This window comes from Electrophorus electricus, chromosome 10 (assembly GCF_041902795.1).
Source record: "Electrophorus electricus isolate QZ-2024a chromosome 10, ASM4190279v1, whole genome shotgun sequence".
NCBI classification, from domain to species: domain Eukaryota; kingdom Metazoa; phylum Chordata; class Actinopteri; order Gymnotiformes; family Gymnotidae; genus Electrophorus; species Electrophorus electricus.
The window spans coordinates 28,520,004-28,541,771 of record NC_137506.1 but is presented as its reverse complement, the minus strand read 5'-3'; the positions used below and the strand labels follow the sequence as shown (position 1 = coordinate 28,541,771).

The 21,768-nt window shown below is 45.5% G+C and overlaps 4 protein-coding genes across 19 annotated transcripts in view; 2 read left to right on the top strand and 2 right to left on the bottom strand.

Moving 5' to 3' along the window:
• The first annotated feature begins 373 nt into the window (after positions 1-373).
• Positions 374-12,005, top strand: adam17a (ADAM metallopeptidase domain 17a). Of its 3 annotated transcripts, XM_027012866.3 has the most exons (20): positions 375-785; positions 2,584-2,716; positions 2,961-3,094; positions 3,179-3,267; positions 3,757-3,934; positions 4,442-4,572; positions 4,817-4,903; positions 5,330-5,443; positions 5,599-5,743; positions 5,833-5,924; positions 6,070-6,222; positions 6,985-7,184; positions 7,611-7,714; positions 7,920-8,054; positions 8,201-8,331; positions 8,439-8,517; positions 8,613-8,701; positions 8,838-8,894; positions 9,161-9,194; positions 9,894-12,005. In XM_027012866.3, the coding sequence occupies exons 1-20, from the start codon at positions 671-673 to the stop codon at positions 10,256-10,258; spliced, it is 2,565 nt and encodes an 854-aa protein (XP_026868667.3). In that variant the 5' UTR covers positions 375-670; the 3' UTR covers positions 10,259-12,005. The 3 variants fall into 3 exon arrangements, with proteins under 3 accessions (XP_081578503.1, XP_026868667.3, XP_026868668.2); XM_027012867.3 differs by lacking the exon at positions 9,161-9,194; XM_081722377.1 differs by lacking the exons at positions 5,599-5,743; positions 5,833-5,924; positions 6,070-6,222 and having other exon boundaries at positions 374-785.
• A 30-nt stretch (positions 12,006-12,035) lies between these two features.
• On the bottom strand, positions 12,036-14,421 carry iah1 (isoamyl acetate hydrolyzing esterase 1 (putative)). The gene is made up of 6 exons (XM_027012868.3): positions 14,238-14,421; positions 14,100-14,152; positions 13,874-14,022; positions 13,590-13,751; positions 13,387-13,508; positions 12,036-12,784 (listed from the first exon to the last, which is right to left on the bottom strand). Exons 1-6 carry the CDS (start codon positions 14,376-14,378, stop codon positions 12,617-12,619), a joined length of 795 nt encoding a protein of 264 aa, XP_026868669.2. The 5' UTR covers positions 14,379-14,421; the 3' UTR covers positions 12,036-12,616.
• A 234-nt stretch (positions 14,422-14,655) lies between these two features.
• On the top strand, positions 14,656-18,372 carry itgb1bp1 (integrin beta 1 binding protein 1). 6 transcript variants are annotated; one of them, XR_014125732.1, is made up of 7 exons: positions 14,656-14,815; positions 15,720-15,846; positions 15,931-16,009; positions 16,114-16,244; positions 16,434-16,526; positions 16,932-17,244; positions 17,534-18,372. XR_014125732.1 is itself a non-coding variant. In XM_027012871.3 (7 exons), the coding sequence occupies exons 2-7, from the start codon at positions 15,775-15,777 to the stop codon at positions 17,603-17,605; spliced, it is 597 nt and encodes a 198-aa protein (XP_026868672.2). In that variant the 5' UTR covers positions 14,656-14,815; positions 15,720-15,774; the 3' UTR covers positions 17,606-18,372. The 6 variants fall into 6 exon arrangements, 5 of the variants coding, with proteins under 5 accessions (XP_026868672.2, XP_081578506.1, XP_081578504.1 ...); XM_027012871.3 differs by having other exon boundaries at positions 16,932-17,081; XM_081722380.1 differs by lacking the exon at positions 16,932-17,244.
• Positions 18,373-19,665: 1,293 nt separating this feature from the next.
• asap2a (ArfGAP with SH3 domain, ankyrin repeat and PH domain 2a) overlaps positions 19,666-21,768 on the bottom strand; it is a 44,136-nt gene continuing 42,033 nt past the window's right edge. For all 9 annotated transcript variants that reach the window (XM_081722368.1, XM_081722369.1, XM_081722370.1 and 6 more), the window contains one exon: positions 19,666-21,480. In XM_081722368.1, coding sequence (XP_081578494.1) covers positions 21,406-21,480 — 75 coding nt within the window. In that variant the 3' untranslated portion in view covers positions 19,666-21,405. The remainder of the gene's footprint in view (positions 21,481-21,768) is intronic.

The following is a 21,768-nucleotide window of genomic DNA, read 5'->3' as shown; positions in this document are numbered from 1 at the left end:
CATGGGTTTTGCCTTTCTTTCTTTAGATGGCCTTTAATGTGTAATTTGATTTTTGATACTTCATGGATAAAATAAATATTTAACTGTGTTTTCTGTGTATTTGGAAAATTGAATCCCACTTGTACAGATGTAAGCTTATGAATTTGCATGTGTGTAAAAAAAAAAAAAAAATCCTGCATAAATACAAAATTTATCCCCAAACACCTGCGTACTTGTATTTTCTATACCACAAACTGTGAATAGGAGGATGCACACACCCCCTTAAGTGAAGTATTTGTAAAACGATGTCGTGTCTTTTCAGAGCAGCTGCGGCTGTGTATTGTTAAACCGCGGCCCTCCCGCAGAGGGCAGTGTCTGCAGCGCCCTCATACAGGGAATTTGAGTACAAGCCCCAGACGGAAACGCACACTGAAGAACTTTTGTCGCTGATAGTCTGAACATTAGCTAGGTTGCCTAGGTCCAGCGATAATGTAGATAGTTTCTCATTCTGCCTGACTGAGAGACACTGATATTTTGGTCGTTCATGCCATGGGTTTTGTCTAACGAGTCATTGCGATGTTTCGGTTCTGCTTTGCAAATGGGGGCAAAAATCAAACGGCTGTCGGCAGCGGTCAGTTTTTGAAATGAACGTCTCTTGAGAGTAGATTTCTTCGAGTGTGGCAGCGTTAGGATGAGGCAGTTGGTCGTCTTTACCATCGCATTGCTCCCGTTTTGGGTGGACGGTGCGATTAAGCCGAGATCCGTCGAGCATAGCTGGTCAAAGCTGGACGACGGCGAAGAGTTGGGTGAGTAGACTTAGCTAGCGGGTTTAGCATCGCTGCTAAAACCCAATATGGGTTAACGTTAGCTGGAGTGTTGACGGATCCTTTAATTCCTTGTGAAAATGCAGTCACTCTCTGTCCCAGTCCCACTAGTCGTCCGTCTTTGCATCAAGCGTTAGCTACTCCTTACAGGAAGTGTGTGTAGCTAGGTTAGCTTAGCTTAGTTAGTTAGTAGCTAGCTGTGGAGTTGTTAGTTGGCTAAAGCTGACTGCCTACATTGATGGCAGTTTCTTTTTGGCTTATCTGGATAATTAACGTTAGCTAACATTTGGTTAAATTGGAAACTGAGGTTAATGGCTAATTAGCTAGCTATTTACCCTTTCAAACGGAGGTTAATAGCTAATTAGCTGGCTAGTTAGCATTACCAGTTAACATTACGCTAGCTGTATGGTCGCATGTAGAGGAAACACCTCGTCTGTACATACAACAGATAAGTCTTTTTATTGAAAACAACTGTTCTCTCACGTCTTGGATACTAATCCAGACACGCATCTCCTTAAAACATTAACTGAAGCAAGTAAAGTGCTTCCATTTATTTGCAGTTATCTTGGGTGGCCGATAGGTCAGATAACTAACTATGGTTACTTGGCTAGCTAATTAAATTAACCAGATAGGTTGGTATTTGTCGTCTGCGTGTAGCCGTAAGCCCCGTTAGCTATTGAATGATCAACCCCGCATACACCTTCATCCTACACACTACAGAATGTCGATCACTGAAGAATAAACGTCAAACAAGGGCAGATGGATGCTGTTTTCAGTGGCTGCTACCTCTTGTGGTTGTCACCCCCTGAGAAGCAGATGCTGAGGGCTTTTAATTCCCGCATGCCAATGTTGACAGTCACCAGACCTTCCTCAACGTTCTCGTATATTTTATCTACTAAATAATAGTTACAGGCTAAGCAACCATAAATAATTGGCCTGGTTAACTGAAGCCAGCACAAGCCTACTTTTCTAATGGATTTAATAGGTTAATTATGTTCATATCAAAATATATTTTGATAACACATCAGATGCCAATGGCATTCAAGTGGTTGTTGCCACTCCTGAGAGGCAGATGCCGATGACATTCAAGTGGTTGGCGCATGAAGCCAAGATCACCAGATCTTCTTCCAAGTTCTCAGATATTAACTACTAATGCAACAATAAGCTGAGATCTGTACAGGCTAAGCAACTATAAATGTTAGTTAGGCTAATAAATGAAACCAGCCCAAGCCTACATTTCTTGTGGATTGAATTATGCTGATGGTGTCAATGACATTAACATACATTGATAACACATCCTTTGTAATAATTCATTAATAGGTTTCTGTGCTCTCGTTAACTACCACTGTAGCCCATGTCAATGAAGATGTCTGGCATTGCAAAGTGGTCAATGCACAATGTTACTCAAAGGGTGTGCCTTCGACTGCAAAGAAGTTGAGTTTCCTCTGAAACTGGATTTCAATGGCATTAATCAGGGCTTCATTTACATTTATGGCATTTAGCTGACACTTTTATCCAAAGCGACTTGCAGTTATGACTGAGTACAACTTGAGCAATTGAGTGTTAAGGGCCTTGCTCAGGGGTCCAACAGTGGCAACTTGGAGATGGTACTAGTAACCTTCCAATTACAAGTCGTGTACCTTAACCACTGATCTACCACTTCTCCTTGGGAATGCCCATAAACTGAAGTTTTGTCTAGCTAGGACAGCTATGCCGATGTGGTTGTGTGATTGCTAGCAGCGAAAGTAGCTAATTCTCAATGAATTTTCCCCCCGTGTAGAAGCCCTCAGCTCTTTACTGGCAGACTTTGACATCTTGCCTGCCTCTAGCCTCCAGCGGCACTCTATAAGAAAGAGGGATGTGGACTCGCCAACCCACGTAGAACGCCTGGTCAGCTTTACAGCACTGAAGAGGTAAAGAGGCTCTGTTTAATCACCCTTGCACAATGTTCCTGAAGCTTATGGCAAATGTATCAAATTAAATTGGAAGTCCATCAGAGAATCTACAGCCCAATGAATAAACACTGTTGCACTCAGAGTAGGTCTTTATGTAGTAGGAACTTAAAGACCTGTCTTTTAATACTCATTCACTTCAAAACGTTCTTGTTATTGTCACTCGTCCTTGGTTCCAGTTGGAATATTCTCTCTTTTTCCTAAGGCATTTCAAGTTATACCTGACCACCAACATAGAGCTTTTCACAGACGACTTCAAGGCCGTAGTTTTAAACGAGCATGGGAGGGAGGAGAATTATGAAGTCCAGCTCCAGAATTACTTCAGAGGCCATGTAGTAGGTGAGGGGCTCACTTGTATTGTAGCCTAAAGTGGGAGAGGAATAGTGAGTGGTTGAAACAAGCACCTCCTCTTGCCGTCGGCAGGTGAGGAACACTCACGAGTGCAGGCGCACATGGACGGGGAGGAGTTCTCAGCCCACATCCTCACCGACGAAGCTGAGTACAATGTGGAGGTAAACGCCAGGCCTAGCGGGAACCTGCGCGGCATTAGCTGATTTCCACTCCTCTGTGAGACCATATTGTGAACAGCACAAAGAGAAAATGTGAAAAAAAAAATAATAATAATTAAAAAAAAAAAAAAAAAAATATATATATATATATATATATATATAAAATATTTTAAATAGTGCTCCTGACTGCTGAGGTTTGTCCAGCTGGCTTTCCACATCACTGTAACTTAGTTTAGATTTAGAGAAGCCAGTGAACTAAGGGAATAAAGGTTCTATTTATTAATTAACTTTTATTTCCTTAGTTCAGTTCTCTAAATCTATACTAAGTTTTTTTTGTTTGTTTGTTTGTTTGTTTTGGGGGGGTTTTTTGTATGCCATTTTTTTTTGCACTTTTTTTGTATGCCGCTGTGTCCCTTTAACGGTATTTCGCTAATTCGGTGCATGTACCGTGTCCTCTGAAGCAGCTCTCTCCCTCCCCTCCCTCTCCGCCAGCCACTGTGGAGAATTACGGAGACGGTGCCAGACGGGCGTCTGCTCGTCTACCGCTCGGACGATATCCGCAATATCAGCCGCCTCGCCTCGCCCACAGTGTGCGGTTACACGCAGGCCGAGGCACAGGAGTTGCTACCAGACCTGGCCCGGGCCACGCAGGACGCCTCGCTGCATGAGGGTGAGTAGCCACCTTTGCCTGGAGCTCAAAGGTCAGCGGCTCTCAAAGGCGTCACTGGAGTGACGATTGTCTTCGTAATTTTGTTTGTGAATTCCAGTAAGCCTGGCGTGTGACATGGGTCAGCATTATGCAAATTAGCCCCTGTCCAGATCACAGGGAAGCTGGTTAAATCGAAAGGGACAGCAAGTTGCTGCTGTTGCTCCTGTTCCCTCCTGTGTCTTGTTCTTTACAGAGTGCAGCTTGTCATTTTAAGATTACATGCAGTGACATAGCAAGGACACTCATTCGAACATGTCATACTTATGACCTTTGGAGAAGATTTGTGGTCAGTGTATGGATGTGCATATATGAGTGTAGAATAATTTTGCAACTGTTTCCAGTGGTACTGAACAGAACGCATGCCATTTGAGTAACCTCCAGCTAGTCCCACACCTTGTTGGGGTAGATCAGCAATGGTTCTTATTGTTGTGATCTAGTTCTTAATGAGCTCCGTTTCTGATGATCCAGAGCCCAGCCACAGAGCGCGGAGGCAGGCTTACAGCCACAAGAAGAACACCTGCACGCTGCTGCTGGTGGCCGACTATCGCTTCTTCCACTACATGGGCCGTGGGGAGGAGAGCACCACCCTCAACTATCTGGTGAGCCCTGGAGTTCACACCCACTGAGGCATGACAGCATTTGTCTGCAGCTGGGCTCAGCAGAACCCCAAGCCCCTCCCCCTACCTACCCAACAACACTGCTGTGCTGCTGCCAAAGCAGATGATGATGAAAAGCAAGTGGACTATGCTTTGTGTATTAGTTAAGTTCTTCTGATGTGAAACGTTACTTGTATCTGGCAGTTGGTGTAAAGACGTGTTGGGTGTCTCATTTGGTTCCTTCCAGATCGAGCTGATTGACCGCGTGGATGACATCTACAGGAATACATCGTGGGACGAGGAATTTAAGGGCTACGGTGTGCAGATCCAGCAGGTGCCTTCTGTTGCAGTGTGTTGTGGTATTGTAGTGTGCTTCAGCGTGGAGTCATTGTCCTCTTTAAGGTTTAGGAGTTTAGACCTCATCTCAAAGCCTTTGTCATTATCCCCCCCCCCCCCCCCCCCAAAAAAAAAACCCCACATCTTCCTCTTTCCAGTGTCCATCAGAAGTTACAATGCAGCACTCTATCCTGAGTCACTCAACACATGACGCTGACTCATACAAACGCCCTCTTTGAGGGTGCACTGCCGAATGCGTTGTGGTTAGAATGTAATGGCCTTTGTTGCCTTGGCTCAGTCGTCATGGGGTTTTATGTTGTCAGCGTTGTCAACTCTTTGAGGGACATGTGATCACCTGTCAGCCCCATTTTGGAGGTGTGTGCGACTGTCGACTTTGAAGAACTTCTGCCTCATGTTCCTGCAGATAATCATAAACAAGGGGCCGACCAATGTGTCTTCAGGACAGATTCACTACAACATGGAGGGCAGCCCGCGGCCAAAGGACTTTCAAGTGTGGGATGTGAAGAAGCTTCTGGAAGTGAGTGCTCTGCCTAAGTGCATGTATTGGTTGAGTGAACTTTAGCTCTGCTAGTGTTTTGATGGAAACTATTTTGACTATATACCTGAGTGACCATTGGAATTGATGAATGCTGAAAGCTTTCTCTCTTGCCTCTAAACTCCACCTCCAATCAGCAATTCAGTGTGGACATTGCAGACAATGCCTCCAGTGTTTGCCTGGCCCACCTCTTCACCTACCAGGACTTCGATGAGGGCACGCTGGGTCTGGCCTATGTGGCCTCCTCCAGGGACCAGGCCTTAGGAGGACTCTGCTCCAAACGTACGGCTCTTCCTAACACTCAAACGTTAGAACACGCCTCCTCTCGTAGTGACATGATGGAGACTTTTGGGTTTCCCCCCCCATTACAGCTTACTACCCATCCAAGTCTGTGGAGAAACCCAGCTACCTAAACACTGGCTTAACCAGCACTAAGAACTATGGCAAGACCATTCTCACTAAGGTTTGTATGCAACCTGCCCTACCATGTCCCAGCCTTGCAGGCACCTTAACCATTTTGGATCCAGATCGAGATTTCTCCAAAGATGCGTTTGTTGTGGACTGTAGCCCAGTGAGATGGCATGACCTGAGTGTTGATTGATGTCCAGGAAGCCGACCTTGTGACCACTCACGAGCTTGGACACAACTTTGGAGCAGAGCATGACCCAGACAACATCCCGTACTGTGCGCCGAGCGATGACCAAGGGGGCAAGTTTGTCATGTACCCCATCGCTGTTAGTGGAGACCATGTCAACAACAAGGTTGTCACTCAGTCCTCTGATCTCCATCCTTTGCTAATCCATGAATAGATCCTCCACCAAGTTTTTTTTTCCCTATAGTTGCTGACGTTACTGACATACATAAGCCATCTGAAGCTGGGCACACGAGAATAATCCTTATTTGTGTGGGGGAAACATTTGGTCTGTTGGTTCAGGAAACCAAACAGTATGCAAAACAAGAAAAATATTTAGTTACCCATCCTGAGCATTGGCGAGATGAGCTAAAAATAACCATTTCATGCAGACAGGCCATGTTTTTCTACATACTTTGACATTTCTTATTGTAGGCAAATAATATACCTATTAGTGACACAATAGCTCAATGTTCTGTGACAAGAACTAATTAGAACTGCTGTTACCTGAGGGGGAGTCACACATTGCTGTGTAATGGGTTTTTGGACCACTGTGCCTAGGGCTGCACAAAATGGTCAAAAATATCATATTGCAGTTATATTGCTACATATTGGGAGTGTAGTTAGTCCTCGTGTTTAACATTTAATTCATACATTTGATTAACCCTTGACATGATGTAGTTAAAGACTGAATTGGTTTGTTGGATCATGTAAATGCCATGGACCAAACAGCCACAGTACGTTCATCTGAAATGCCTCAGGTCCGTTAAATGCTCATGATCAGATAATGGTTTGTTTTGACTACTGCAACCTTCTGTCGCAGTCGCAGCGATTTAACAGTTAATCAGTTGACGCTGTGCGGTCTTCTCTTCTCGGTTCTATTTCATTCCAGCGATTCTCCAACTGCAGCAAGGCCTCCGTGAGCAGGACGCTCCGGGTCAAGGCTCCCATGTGCTTCCGGGTGAGGAGCAGCAAGCTGTGCGGTAATTCCCGGGTGGAGGAGGGGGAGCAGTGCGACCCGGGGCTCCTTCACCTCCAGGATGACCTCTGCTGCACAGCCAACTGCATGTTCAAGAACGGCGCACAGTGCAGGTACGTGGGAAGGGGCCGTGGGTGGTCTGGATCCGCCGGGGTAGATTAGGGTGGGACCTGAACCCGTTCAAGCAGGTAGGTGTCCCGGACCAGAGTTGGCCACCCCACCTTTTAAGGAAGTGGATGAATAGGATCGTGATCTGCTGTTGCACAAGCCTCGATGAGTATAAATTGGAGACTACTCCCAGCCGGTCCACTTAGGATATCTGACAAACCGCAGCTGCTTGCATTTTACAATAGAAACAGAATGTTGACACCACGTTCCTGTATGCCACCTGTAGCATTATTTAATATATCTGCTTTCAGTACTTGTTGCCATAGAACTTGGCGGGAGTTTAGGGCAGTGTTCATTTTCAGAGATCTCTAAGGTGTTATTTGGGCATTGCTTTAGCCCTAGCTGAGCTGACTGTTCTGTCCACACCTCAGTGACAGGAACAGTCCCTGCTGCAACAACTGCAGATTCCAGGAAGCACAGAAGATTTGCCAGGAGTCCATCAATGCCACATGTAAAGCCACGTCCAAGTGCACGGGTTTGTAATGGCCTTAAATGGGCTTTCTGAAGAACAGTGTCTGTTCCTGGCACCAGAAGCCTAACGCATCTAAAACATATTTAAAATAAACAAAAGACAATAGTATTTACTAATAACAATAGTAGTAAATAATAATTATTATTATTAACAATTTAAAAATTCCATCCTTTTCAAAAAAAGTGAAAGTGTCCTGCTGTCCTTGCAGGCCAGAGCAGTGAGTGCCCTGCGCCCGGAAACCTGCCCGACGGCACGGAGTGTGTGGACAAGGGCGTGTGTCGCCAGGGCGAGTGTATGCCCTTCTGTGAGGCCAAGCAGAGCAGCCGCTCCTGTGCCTGCAACGGTGAGTGCAGTCGTCCCGGCAGGCTTCGCAGGGCCACCTTTAAGGGGCTTCTCCCTTTAACTTGGGATTTATCTGTAGTCAGTCCTTGGGGGACTCTGTTTTTTGAGGGGTTATATTTACACTGCATGTCGTCGCATTGCTCCCAGACACGGACCACTCGTGTAAAGTGTGCTGTAAGAATGGGAGCGGAGTGTGCACACCTTACATTTATGCGACTGGAGACTACCTCTACCTGCGGAAGGGCAAACCATGCACCGTGGGCTTCTGTGATGGCCACGTGAGTGTTCTCACCCCCCAGCACACCATTCCCGTGGAAGGTTTGTTCCGTTTGGCTGGTGCTTCCCCCCCCCGTGAAGGATTCTGCTGGCTCTTTGTTCTTCACAGGGCAAATGCATGAAGCAGGTGCAAGACGTGGTGGAGAGATTGTGGGACTTCATCGACAAGCTGGACATCAACACATTCGGTAACGGCTGGGTGTGGCTTGGTTACAAGTGTGTCCTTTTGCGTTGGCTTGTCTACTTCAAGGGTAGCAGCTTACCACCTCTCTCCAATCTGCAGGGAAGTTCCTGGCTGATAATATTGTGGGCTCAGTGGTGGTTTTCTCTCTTCTCTTCTGGATCCCGTTAAGCATTCTGGTGCACTGTGTGGTAAGAGCACCTTCCGTTCACTTTAAATTGCTCTTCCGAGCTTCCTACAGCTGTATCACAGCTCCTGCCTAAAGGACTTCTCTTGGACCCACAACAGGAGACTCGTAATGGCTTTTTTCTGTGCACTTATTTGTAGGACAAGAAGCTAGATAGACAGTTTGAAGAGGACTCCAAGACACTGATGTTTCCCAGCGTGAGTCTCTGCCTCATGAGCAGTAGCCCATACCCATCTTGAACACTGTCCTTCCAGAAGTAGGACTCTCTTAATATCCTAATAAAATGGCAACCAAAAAAAAAGCCAGGTAGCACATTTAACACAGTACATGTGTGAAACGGTTTGTAAGTAGCTGCAGTTCTCATGGGCGTCTCCGGTAAGGCTCACGTGTTTTTGCGGGTGAGCTTTGGCTGAAGACATGACCTGTGGCTCCACTGTTTGCTCTGGGTGTCGTGGAACTGCAGCAGATGGTGGTGGAGGTGTGTAGTAAAGCCTCAGGTGAGTGAGTGTGTGTTCTTGCCCCACCCTGGAGTGTGTGCTGCCGCATGGATGGCAGGGAGAGTGGCGGAATCGCTGTGCGCGTACCGGCTAGATGTCGTGGTCCAGTGGGTGTGTCAGACGCTGTAGCACGGCTGGAGCGGCGCTTGTGTTCTTGTGCAGTCCGTGTCGTTGATGGCGTTCGTGTAGTCGTGGCTCCAGTGCGAATTTGAATGTCAGTTTTGTTTTTTTAGTGTTCTGAGTGCATGGCTTTTTAGAAATACGTTACAAATGCCATGAATGCTCACTAGGGCATGGGGATATGCTGTCTTCTGGTACCTGTGATGTGGCTAGTAGCCCAAGCAGGCCTGGGTATGTCAGTACAGGTGCGTACAAATCTAGCATGTTTACTATGATTAGTCAACATCTGTGAAAACAGTATTTTCTGGTATTATAGTCAGGGGGAGGGGAGAGGGTTAATATTTTATAGAAAGTGTCAGTGCTCCTTTCAGAATTGGATCAATATCGTACTCTACTACTGAAGACATTGCTGGGGAACTTTTTCTTAACATTTACTCACAAGAAACATTCACACCATCAAAGAACATTGTTTTCACACCTCTGTTTCACCTCTGTGCCGAACTCTGTGTTCCTGAAATACGCTGGGATGTTGTTTTCTCTCCTTCCCCGCTGCCTTTGCATCTCCCCTCCCTCTTCTAGAATGTGGAGATGCTGAGTGGTCTCGAGGGGGCTCCCAAGCGCATCGTCAAGGGGCCTGCTCTGCCTTCCCTTTTGGCAGCCCGGCCCCCACCGGCCCCACCCAACAGCAGCAGCACCTCGCCACCGGCACCGGGACCGTCCGCAGCCCGCGGCCCTGCCCTGGCCTCCGCCGAACCAAGAGTGGATCCGCAGCGAATGGCCACCATCGCAGAGGATCCGAGCGGGGACTCACCGCAGGACGAGCTGGGGGCAGACTTCCTGCCCAGCCACTTGACGGCCAAGTCCTTCGAGGACCTCACCGAGCAGACGCCGCTAAACCGACCCGACAGGAAGAAGCTGCAGAGGCAGCCCCGCCTCGACAGTAAGGAGACGGCGTGCTGAGGAAGGTGCCTCCACTGTCCCCGTTCACACTTCCACACTCACTCCTCAAGTATGCACTTTGATGGGCAACACAAAAATGAGCCTTCCTGACAGATTAGTTTGATGACAGTCCAACATGTGGTACAAGTGTGGTATGTGGACTGCAGAGTATTTTTTTTGTTATTTCTAACACATTTGTCTGCTAATGGAGTAATGTGTAAATGCTAGAGACTGCAGTCTAGGGGCTTGGATTATAAACGATGGGGTTACACTTTTGGTGGGACTTTTGGTTTTTGTAAGTACCAGCTCAGGTCGTTTTGATGTGCACAAACACCCCCTTGTTAGCTCTGATTAGTTAGAAAGTAGGATTTATTTTACACCTTCAGTTTTGAGAGCCAGCCCACTTCGCTGAAGGCTCTTCAGAATGGACCTCCTCGTGTCCATGGGTCTCCGGCCAGAAGTGCACATGTCTAACCCTTATTGCATCATGGTGTGATAGGGCGTAGTAAGTCATACCAAAGGCAAGTGTAACCTTAGCCAAAACAAAAAGTGCCTTATGGAAGAGCATCTGCAGAGTCTCATCGAAAATAAACATGAAAGAAACGGTTTAAAGATTAACTTCGATCACTCTGGACTGCTGGTAAGGAGTGGTGTCTACTTTAGTGCTCTGAAACCACACTGCTACTTCAAAATGTGACCAACTGTTCCTGCCTCTTTCATGAATGGTTTTTGAACACAGTAGTCACACCAGGGAAAGGTCAGCTTTCCACACAGATTGGTGCAAATCTAGGCCAAAGACCGTTTCAAGCAGCAGTTTCCTCATTGCCAGTGATGTACCGCTTAATCTGAGTCTATGAAATCAGCCATCGGAGATTCTGTACCTCTGTGCTCTGCTACTAACTTAAATCAAGTTATTTCCAATGCAGGATTTTGGCATGAGTCGCCGTTCTTAGTTATGACATAATGATAGGATTCAGTTGTTATTGTTATGGTATAAGACGGACTCAAAATGAGTGTAAAGCATTTGTCATTGGATACCAAGAATAGTACATCATTCAAAACGTCTTGGGGCTATGGGCTTTACTTCTTCTGCTATAAATGTTCTACTTACTGTGTCCTTAAATATTTTGGACAAAACTGGAACTCTTCAATGGTAAACACTGTTGAATAGTATTAGATTAGCTGTTACTGAGCATGTATTCTAATATGACACTATGGTGTTAGATGCTGTTGTGGTCTTAAGTTCCATTGATATCACCGGCATCCTATAAGTGGTCCATAATGACCCAGATGTTCATTGTGAATATGTTCAAGCAATATGAGCGATTTAAATGTTGCATCAAACATACCTTGTGAAGTACTTTAGTTTGCTAGTATGATCACATGTACCCTATTAAATTTCTGTAGTTGCACAGGTGTAAGATTTGGATCGTCATTGATACTGTATTTTTTATTCTTTTTATATATATTTGCAAATGCTATCCCTGGTTTCTACAAGTGTAATTCTAATTTGAGCTTTTGAATTTATGGTTTGATAAAGTTTATAGAATTTTAATGTGCCATAAGTGTGATGACATTTTCTGCCTTGTAAAAAAAAAAATCTATATTACCATTATAGAACATAAAGTAGAAAGTTGATTCTCGTTTGAATGTTCAGAATTGTATGGGGCACTTATCTCCTGATTTAAGATCTTGTGCTAGATAAATTTACTGGAAATTATGAACCCACATGAATAAAGTATAGCAGCAGTTCATAGGTGCATGTATATTATTGTGACAAACTGCAAAAGTAAGCATTTATTAAGAACATGAACACAACCCTTCACTAAACATTTTGGACATGGATGAGTGAACAAAACCTTTTGTCCTCATTAACGGTCATCACTTTTTTTTTTTTCTTCTTTTCAAGCAGTGAAAAATCTGGATGCACTGAGCTTTTTTGCGCATGTGTATAGGTGTGAAACGTCTTGGTGGTTTTTCATCTGAAAAAGCATCTAAAGACAATGTGTGACTATTTAATAAAAGTCCAATATCCCCACTACTGTAACCAGCTTGACCAGCAGTTGTTAAACAATCCAGTCAATCAGAATCAGTTCATCTGTACAGATTCTTGGAAACTTGTGCTCCATTGATCCAACTACATACATCTGTTTGTAGACCGATATATTCTTAACCTAAGAAGCACCAGCCAATGCTGAAAGCCCTGCTTAAAAATGCCACCTTTCCCCTGTATTATTAATCCTGGCCCTGCTCTCAAACAAGTACAGCTTCATAAGCACCAACTACTTAGGCAAGTTGTCATCGTGGAGCCGTACCAGAGAGCCTCAGTGCAGTTCAGGGATCGTCAAGCCTACTCAGTCTAATCACAGCAGGCTGTTCTCTGGGGTCTTGGGATCTACATCTGCCCAGTACGGCAGGATGAAAGGCAAGTCAGCCACTCGACTCTCCAGGAGTCTCCACAGGTGTTCAGCCACAAACTGGTTGCCCTTGTCGGAGAGGTGCAAGCCATCTGAGAGGTACACTGAGAAATCCTGAAAGAAGAGATTTGGATTTGTTTGTAACCCTTTGTAATATCAACACAGCAGATTTTAAGTCATGGTCATACATGTTTTAAGGTCATCTGGAAAAACAGCTTAGTCTGGTTGTTTGTGCCTCCAGCTTAGGGTGTGTTGAGATGTGTAACTTGGGCTCGAATAAAGGGAACCCTGGCACGATTGCTCTGTCAATGCGGTTCGTTAGAGTAAGTGTGAACACTTCCTTTCATGTGCCAAATAGGCAGACCACCTAAGCAGGTGGGTCTCGTCCGTTTCTAAACTAATTCTGGTGCAGTTCATTTTTCAGTAGGAACACAATACAAACCAAAAGCATCTTAACAGAACCAAACAGGATGATATGTGTCTGGTTCGATTATAAATTGGTGAGGGTGAATGCTAAGCAAACCAGGACTAAAATGTAACCGTGTATATATATATATATATATTTTTTAATTTTTTTTTTTTTTTTTTTTTTCCATTTGGTCTGGACCAGGGGAACATCTACAAGTATGATCACACCCTTTATTATTTGCATGTGTAATGTTCATCAGAGTGTGTGAGTGTGAGAGAGAGAGAGAGAGAGAGAGAGAGAGACAGACCTCTCCATCTTTCTGCATAAGGGACCAGAGGTCCAATACATCCACTCCACAGTGGCTTGCAGTCTGGACACAGGCCTGGGCATATTGCCCAGTCACAGAGTTAAGACGGTTCAGGGATGAGCCTGGAGTAAAGGAAGAAATGAACAATAGCACTAGCTCCGTTCCACATGAGTACAAATCCTGAAGGGAAAGAGAAGCTATACCTTTCAGGATGCACTCTTTCTCCCACCATTCCTCATGAAGTGGTGGAGGTGTAATTAATATAACTTTGTCATTAGACACCCCGGCTGAGGCGAGGAATTTAACCATTTCTTTCAAGTTCTCTTTGTATTCCTCACATGGAACATGTTGCTGTGGATTCTTATCTGAAAAGTTTAAAAGACTTAACTGTATAACAGATATGCGATGTACGACGCACGATCATAATAACAGACGTACTTTGGGAAAGTACTCAGGGTAAGTTAGAGAAAACTGGGAATTCTCTTGCCTTCCAGGGAACAGTCGTTGGCACCGAAGGCGATGGTGACCGCTGCGATGGAGGCGTCCGGGGCGCGTTTGGGAATGATGCGAGGGAGGACCACCGTAGCCCACCTGGAGTTGTAGCCGGACAGGCCTCTGTTCACCACGTCGCATTTTCTGACAAGAGGCAGAATCAGTAGGGACTGAAAACGAACACGTGTAAATGTAAAAGCCCGCCGACGGGAGACGCTAACCTCGCAAGCTTGTTTGCGATTTCGGAGCCCCAGCCGTTCGCCTGGAAGGAAAACTGAAGCATACGAGGCGTTTCAGAGCTGGAATAACCTGTGCGCGTTTATACGGCCGTAACATGGCCTAACCTCACACGGACCTACCTGAGTAATCGAGTCTCCAAAGAGAACGACTCGGGGCCAAGTAATGCTTTTAGACATTGTCATAAATGTAGCCACAACGTTTTTAAAATGCATTGACCATTTCACTACGGGCAGCTCGGTATAAGTGCTAGATTTACTCATTTGCGCCTCCTATCGTAAGGAGGTCAGCATGAATTGGAAAACAACATTTTAAAAGAAATTTAATGTAATTGAAATATCTTTAGAGTAATCAATGGCGCGGATGATTCCTTTTGGTTATTTAATTTCTGTTTTTAGAGTATTAATTATTTACCGATATGTATGACTCCCATCAAATCCTTTTACATTGATTCAGTATTCTAACAAACGTTCTTCCCATTCATAAAGCAAAATATTAAACTTCCAGGTCATGAAGTGTCAGTCAAGGTGGACATTTGACCCCAACCACGCTGTCTATTGTCCGTAAACTTTGGGTGAATGCTCCGTCCCCTTTAAGCGGAGCTGGGTGGTGTTGGAGAGGAAGTGAAGTGTCAGTGCAAGTCTCGCCACTTTGATGAAACGGCGCCTCCAAACTGGCCCGCAACCAGTTCCCAACAGAGGTACGCCCTGCGTGCTGGTTTAAGGTGTCCGTATGCGGAATATGCACCGAAACACACGGCAGGACTTGCGCTTTGAACAGTTAACGTGGACGTGGGTGGGTGGGTGGGTGTGGGGCGGAGTGTTTATCCGAGCGACGGCTTTCCGTTAGCGCCATTGGGAATGTCATGGACCAGTTCAGGACGGTGGCTTGGTAGTGTATCCGCGGCGCGTTTGTTCTGCGGAAAGTTACGCACAGTTTAATAGCTAGGGTTTACCTGGGTGTTGGCTTGAAGCCCGGGCACGGATGCTTTAAGGTTTCGGTTTTCATTTGTCGCTTCAACGAGAGTTTAGTAGGTAGCAGGACCGTGAAGTAAGATTTTGAGTCTCGTTTGCGTGCCCAGGACTTTGAACTGGTGGTCCCAAAGCCGGAGACCGTTTAAGAGAACAGTGTTGTCGTGGTGTGTTGAACAGCACACTGCGTTCAGTTCGGCAGAGACATCTAGCTGTCATGACACTTTCTAGACTGCCTGCATGCCATTCTGCCTGCATGCCATTCAAGTTACGTGATGTTATCAGGGAAAAAGAAAGTTAGTGTACTTGGTTTTATTTCTTGAGTCAGTTCGGTTATCCTGTTTCTGCTGTAAGAATCAAATTATCTTCATATTGGGTACAGTTATTGAGAAGTAGTAATGTGAATACAAGAGGAGTTGACATATTTATACCTTAACGACCTGATCAAGTATATTTCCGTTATTAATAATATTCCTTAAGTTCACTGCTTATTGTGTTTAAAGGTTGCCTGAACATTCCCAGCAGTGAAAGTATTCTTATTGCTTTTGTTTACAATGCCAGCATATAAAATAATCCGTCTTCCATGATGGCGCTCCAGTTTCTCGGTAAAAAGGTTCATTCCCATTCCTTTAGATCCCATTGTCTGCTGGAACACTGGATGCCCGGAGTGCTGGCGTCATGGTGAAGAATGTTCCGGAAGGTCAAGAAGCGTCACAGCAGCAGCAGCTCCCAAAGCAGCGAGATCAGCACCAAGAGTAAGGTGAGAGCCACTGGGGTCCTCCAGCTGTGCAGCACTAGGCCGGCCCGGGGCCACGAGACTAACCCTAGCCTTCTCCTCATCAAGTCTGTAGACTCCAGCCTAGGAGGCCTGTCCAGGTCTAGCACAGTTGCCAGCCTCGACACGGACTCCACCAAGAGCTCAGGTTAGCTGCCATGAGCGCATTCTCTAGGAACAAAGTGTTCAGTCATTAAACGTCCATCGTTGATAAGTTACTCATTAATAACTCCTTCATATCAAACCCCATAGGTAACAGTGCATCCGAGGCATGTGCTGAGTTCAGAGTGAAATATGTGGGCTGCATTGAGAAACTGCACTTCGAGATGAGCAAAACTCTCCAGGAACCACTAGACTTGATCAGCTATATCGATGCAGCTCAGGTAGTCATTCGATTATTGTAGTGACTAAAGGCTTTGGAAGTGTGGCTGGCTTGGATGGTTGGTTTTGTCCTAAACATATTGGGATAAGATCAAATTCAGTGCATCAGATCAAAGTGCCGACTGCTCGGACCGCGCATAGACACTGGCCATGTTTAATTCTTGCAAACTGTCGTTGTGTTCACTTCAAAGCAAGATGGAAAGCTGCCGTTTGTGCCCGGGGAAGAGGAGATGATCCTGGGAGTGTCCAAGTACGGAGTCAAAGTGGCATCCCTGGACCAGTGTGTGAGTCTCCATGATGTGCTACACTCACATTTCCTGGGTTTTCCTGGGAACTGCTGGGTTTTGCCGTTTCCTACGTTACACTTCCCTTCCAAAACCTCTGGCTGCACCTGTAGTGTATGGCTGCACCCTACACTACATGTGCACTGAGTGATCCCTTTACTAGGTATACGTAGACTATATTTACTTAGTCCCTTCTTGGTCACGAAATGCGGCCAGAGGGTAACATACACAGGGTACAGGACTCGCTTCGTATAGCTGCGCCCGCAGTGGATTCCAGCCGACTGTGAAATGCATATATTGGCATAGCTACAAAGCAGGAGTCCATAACATAGATAACTGTGTATAGGGTCAGTGTGCCTTCTGCTGTAGTTACACGGGCATCGCTGTCTCCTGCCCCCTCGACAGGACGTGTTGCACCGGCACCCGCTCTACCTGGTCGTGCGCATGCTGTGCTATGACGACGGCCTAGGCGCCGGCAAAAACCTGCTGGCACTCAGCACCACCGACGTGAAGCAGCAGGAGTGCAGTATCTGGGTGTACCAGTGCAGCAGCGCGGTGAGTCTGCAGAGAAGAGGCGCACGGCCCGGCCTGGCCCAGCCCGGCCTGGCACCGCGCACGACCCACTTTTGAGACCTGCTTTTCTTACCCTACTTTATCACAACCGATTCTGCTGGCAGTTAATACTAGCCCTGCGTGCGCTGAGCTGGGTGGGTCAGAGGTGAGAAGACCGCGGGGTCCCCTGTAGCTCAGACTGGGCTGCATACCACACTATATAAAGATTTGTGGAGCTGTTTTAAAATCTTGTGATCTAGCCGTACCATCCTTGCCTGCAAGTGCATTTCACATTTCATCAATGGAAAATGGATAGATGGAGATATGAGAATTTTTTACAGCCATCTGGAGTGTTGTGTTGCAATATTGTATTTTCATACAATTTCATATATAAAAATTGTATTTACCATATATAATTACGCATTATCCTTTGTGAAATGTTTTGTCCACTGCAGGAGCATGCCCAGGCCATCTGTAAAGTTCTCTCAGCTTCCTTTGACTGTGCTCTGGCCTCTGAGAAATCCTGAGGCTCTTTCTTCCTCATCCCTCTTCCGGAAAGCCAGGCCTTCAATGCAGAGCTCCAACAGTGGCAAAGCACTGTCCCTCAGGCTCTGGAAGCCCTGGCTAACGTTTACTGTGTCTAGAAGTCAAAATGTTTCACTCTGGTCTGAAGCCTTGCTGCTCCTCTCCTCTTAATATTAAGATCAAAGTGAAGTCAAACTGATCCCAGGCCAGTGTGTAAGGGACTCCATCAGGAGCAGTGTTTAGACCAGTCAGTAGTCTTATAGGGCACCACTGCCCTTAGCACCATCACCTTACATCCGCAGGTCCGTGTCCAGTCTGTTAACCTTATTTAATACTATTTAATGTAAATATACATGGAACTCAGTGCTGTGCTACCATGGCCCAGGACCTTTATGGCACCTGTGCATCTTTTGGGATTACTGCTCCCGGTGGTACAATAAATACAATCAGTACGACGGAGTGTGAAGGTTTAATCTGAAATGCTGTAAATTCCTCTTGCCCAGCACACTGTGTGCCTGACCCCCACCGCACCTTCCTCCTTGTTTCCCAACCTCCTGGTCCAGATGGGATCGGATCAGCTAGCATGGTACAACAGAATTGAACTTTTCACTAATGTGATTTTATTGAAAACTCGTTTATGCCCTTGACTTTTTAAAACCCTTTTAACATTGTCCTTGATGAAACTGTGTGCTATGATTCATTTTTGTGGTGTAGTTTGTTGATGTCAAAGTGTGGAAAAAAAAAACATTAAACCATTATACAACATAAAGTACTTGTATATAAAAACAAATAACTGTGGTCCTTCCAAGACTTAAAAAAAAAAAAAAAAAAGTTACGATGCCTAAAACCCCTTAATTCCACTCGGCTCTGCTTGTGTGATAGGCAATCAGTTCCTGTAGGTCATTTGGTACAAAACAAATACTGATATATACTGATATGCACTGATGTTCAAAGTTTGCAGAAGTGCACAACAGAAGTGAACCCTGCTGGGTATTAGCGATGGTTATCATGGTATTCCACTAGAGGGCAGCGCAGTGCTAATTTTGTTGGTGTCAGTCCATGGGCATGTGGACTGAACACTAATACATCACCTGGATTTAACTAAGCAAATAGATAAGAGCCTTCCATTGGATAATTACTGCATGAGTGATTTTGTTTCAGCTAGCAACAAGTTATTTTGTATATTTTGTTATATTGTAGGGCATTATTTATGCTTTTTAACAAACTAGCACTTATTGTTTATTGTACTTATCATCGTTTAATATAGACCTTATGTATTTTGCACTTCTAGGTATCAGCATTCATCCCTGTATTCTACAGTATTCTAGTTAATTGGTATATTTAATTCTAACCTACTATACTGTACTTGTATATATTCTATGAGTAAATGACAAAGCACCTTTGTAAGTTGCTCTGGATAAGAGCATCTGCTAAATGCCGTAAATGTAAATTTAACCCTAACTGATGCAGTGAGCAGCTTCTCATTTGTTAAACAACCATGTCGAAAGACATCCTGTGGTCATGGAAAAGATGTTAATCTGTTTCAGAAGGGTCAAATTATTGGCATGCATCAAACAGAAAACATCTAAGGAGATTGCTGAAATTACTAAAATCGGGTTAAGAACTGTCCAATGCATTAATAAAAAGTGGAATGCTTTAATTGTGAAAGAGTGGTTCAGCGAGCATGAGACATTTTCACACATGGAATGGCCACCACAGAGTCCAGACTTGAACCCCATTAAGAGTCTTTGGGATGTGCAGGAGAAGACTGAGCAGTGGTCCAAATCTCCCATCATCAATACAAGATCTTGGGGGGGGATTAATGCAACTCTGGACAGAAATAAATGTTGTGACAATGCAGAAGCTTGCGGAAACGATGCCACAGCGAATGCGTGCCGTAATCAAAGCTAAAGGCGGTCCAATGAAATATTAGAGTGTGTGACCTTTTTTTGGCCAGGCAGTGTATAACAATACTGCTAAAAACCCAGCATGCTGAATGGCTGTATTTAAGCACACGATTTCTACTGTACTTCAAAGAGAACATAGCAAGACAACTCATGGCTTTGGTTCACTTCCAGTTTTCCATTTATTTGTACAGTATTAGAGTCAACAGGACACAGTAAATGAGGGTGAATCTAAGTGGTTTCCTTGTCTTGGTTATAAGTTTTCTCTGAAGGTCTACATGGGCATCCTGGATTGATACACAACATCAAAACAGATGGTTTTTTTTCCTTTTGTTTTTTGTTTTCTTCAGTTTACAATTAAATAGGCACATAAGTCTTCAATTATTTACAGTCCCATACAGACAGGTTCTGTTCATTTCCAGTGAGTTAAAAGCCAGAGGAATATTCTAGAAAGTAATTACATTTCCTCTCGCTACTAATGTTACAGGTCACCATGTTGAGCTCAACAGAGACTACGCGTCTTGTTTAATTAAATGTTATATATAACACAATCTATAGAGTTGCTCTGCAACCACATCAAAACTCCATCACATAAAATGTATGCCTGTACATTACATCTACAATCTCCACGTCTGTTAACTAGATATGAGGAATGGATCAATTTTTCCCTGAAATAGATCCAGAGAAATGAGGAGAGAGAGAGAGAGAGAGAGAGAGACATTGCTCCTGTCCCACATATCCTGTAAGCTGGTCAGACATGAATTCCCCAACATTAATAAAACATCCTTCAAAAACACAAGGAGATCTCGTGGAACTATGGGAACTTTAGGCCACATGAACCTAAAGGTTCAACTTTACGAGGCTTCATGTTAAAGTGAGTGAGTGAGACCGAGACCACAGAGAGAGACCACCATTTACACTACCCTGTCCTGAACTGCGGAAGAGCCAGCAGGATGCTGGGTGCCGCCAGCGAGTCACAGCACAAGCCCCAAGCCCTGGTCCCTCACAGGGCTCCTTCATTTTTCTCTGAATTACTCCATGAACTGCCATTCATCACAAAATAGAAATTCTCTCACACACAAAATACTGGGTTTACATACTAGGTCTACAGTTTTGCTTCTTATCCTGCCCCCACCCTCCACCTAAACTCAGGCACGTAGCACAGGGCCAGAGCTTTCCCAGGTGTGAACAGCAGAAAGTCTATTTATATGTTCCAAAGTGGGGCGACGTGGGTGGAAACGGGGACAGCGGGGCACCCCCACGGGGAGGCAGGGCTGGTGCCAACCTCCCGGGTTACTGCCGGCCTCCCTACACAGTCAAACCTCCTCCGTTTTCCTTCAACCTGTCCTCGTCAACCATGCCCGACATGGAACGCGCGTGAGCAGGACCGGATTCACAGGTTTGCTCAGCTAGGTACAAACAGCACCACACGTGAAAAAGGGGCCTTCCGGAATCTTCCATTCCACAGTGAGAGGAATGGCGTGCTGTGAACAGAGTCTTCATCTCTACAGTGTATTCCGTCTCCGCACTACAGCCAGGAGAGGCAAAGTTAACACCGCAGTTATTGCATCAAAGGCGCTGACTACACTCACTTCTCCGCACCCCCCCCAGTGGAGGAAAAAAAGAGAGAAAAAAAAAGTAAAACTTAAAACTTCCAGAAAAACTTGTACAATAACAGAGGAGCGATGTGAGTAGGTGTTAGGGATGGTGGGTAGGAGCGAAGGAACAGGTAGCATGAATGGCTGTCCAACGGCGCCCCCTGCTGCAGGCTGGTGGAAGCTATGGGTGTGGCAGGTGTCAGTGCAGGCATAAACCTTCGGTGAAGCGACCAGGACGAGGGAGCTTAGCGAGGGGAGAGGCAGCAAGGCTGGGGGGCGGTCCGCTCGGGTTTCCGACTCTCAGTCCGCCATGAATTGCACAAACGTGACGGGGAACGCGCCTCTTCTCAGCGGCTCTCCCTCTATATGGCCCAGCTGGGGGAAGAGTAAGAACAGGAAGACACACAGGTCATTATCCGCACCTATGAGGGATTACGGGAGACGTGTGAGCTTTGGGTTTGTGTAACCATGTTCGCCGCAGCGCTTTAACACAGAACGCGAGCGACAACACCAAAAGTCACACATGCAGTCAAGCTAGAGCTTTGTGGCATTTCCACTGGAAACAAATGACCCCTTGTTCACTTCCCGTGCTAAGGATGTATGCAGCTGCTATGGCTGATAAACAACTCAGGCACGGGCAGGGGAGAGGCGCTCCTCCCCGGG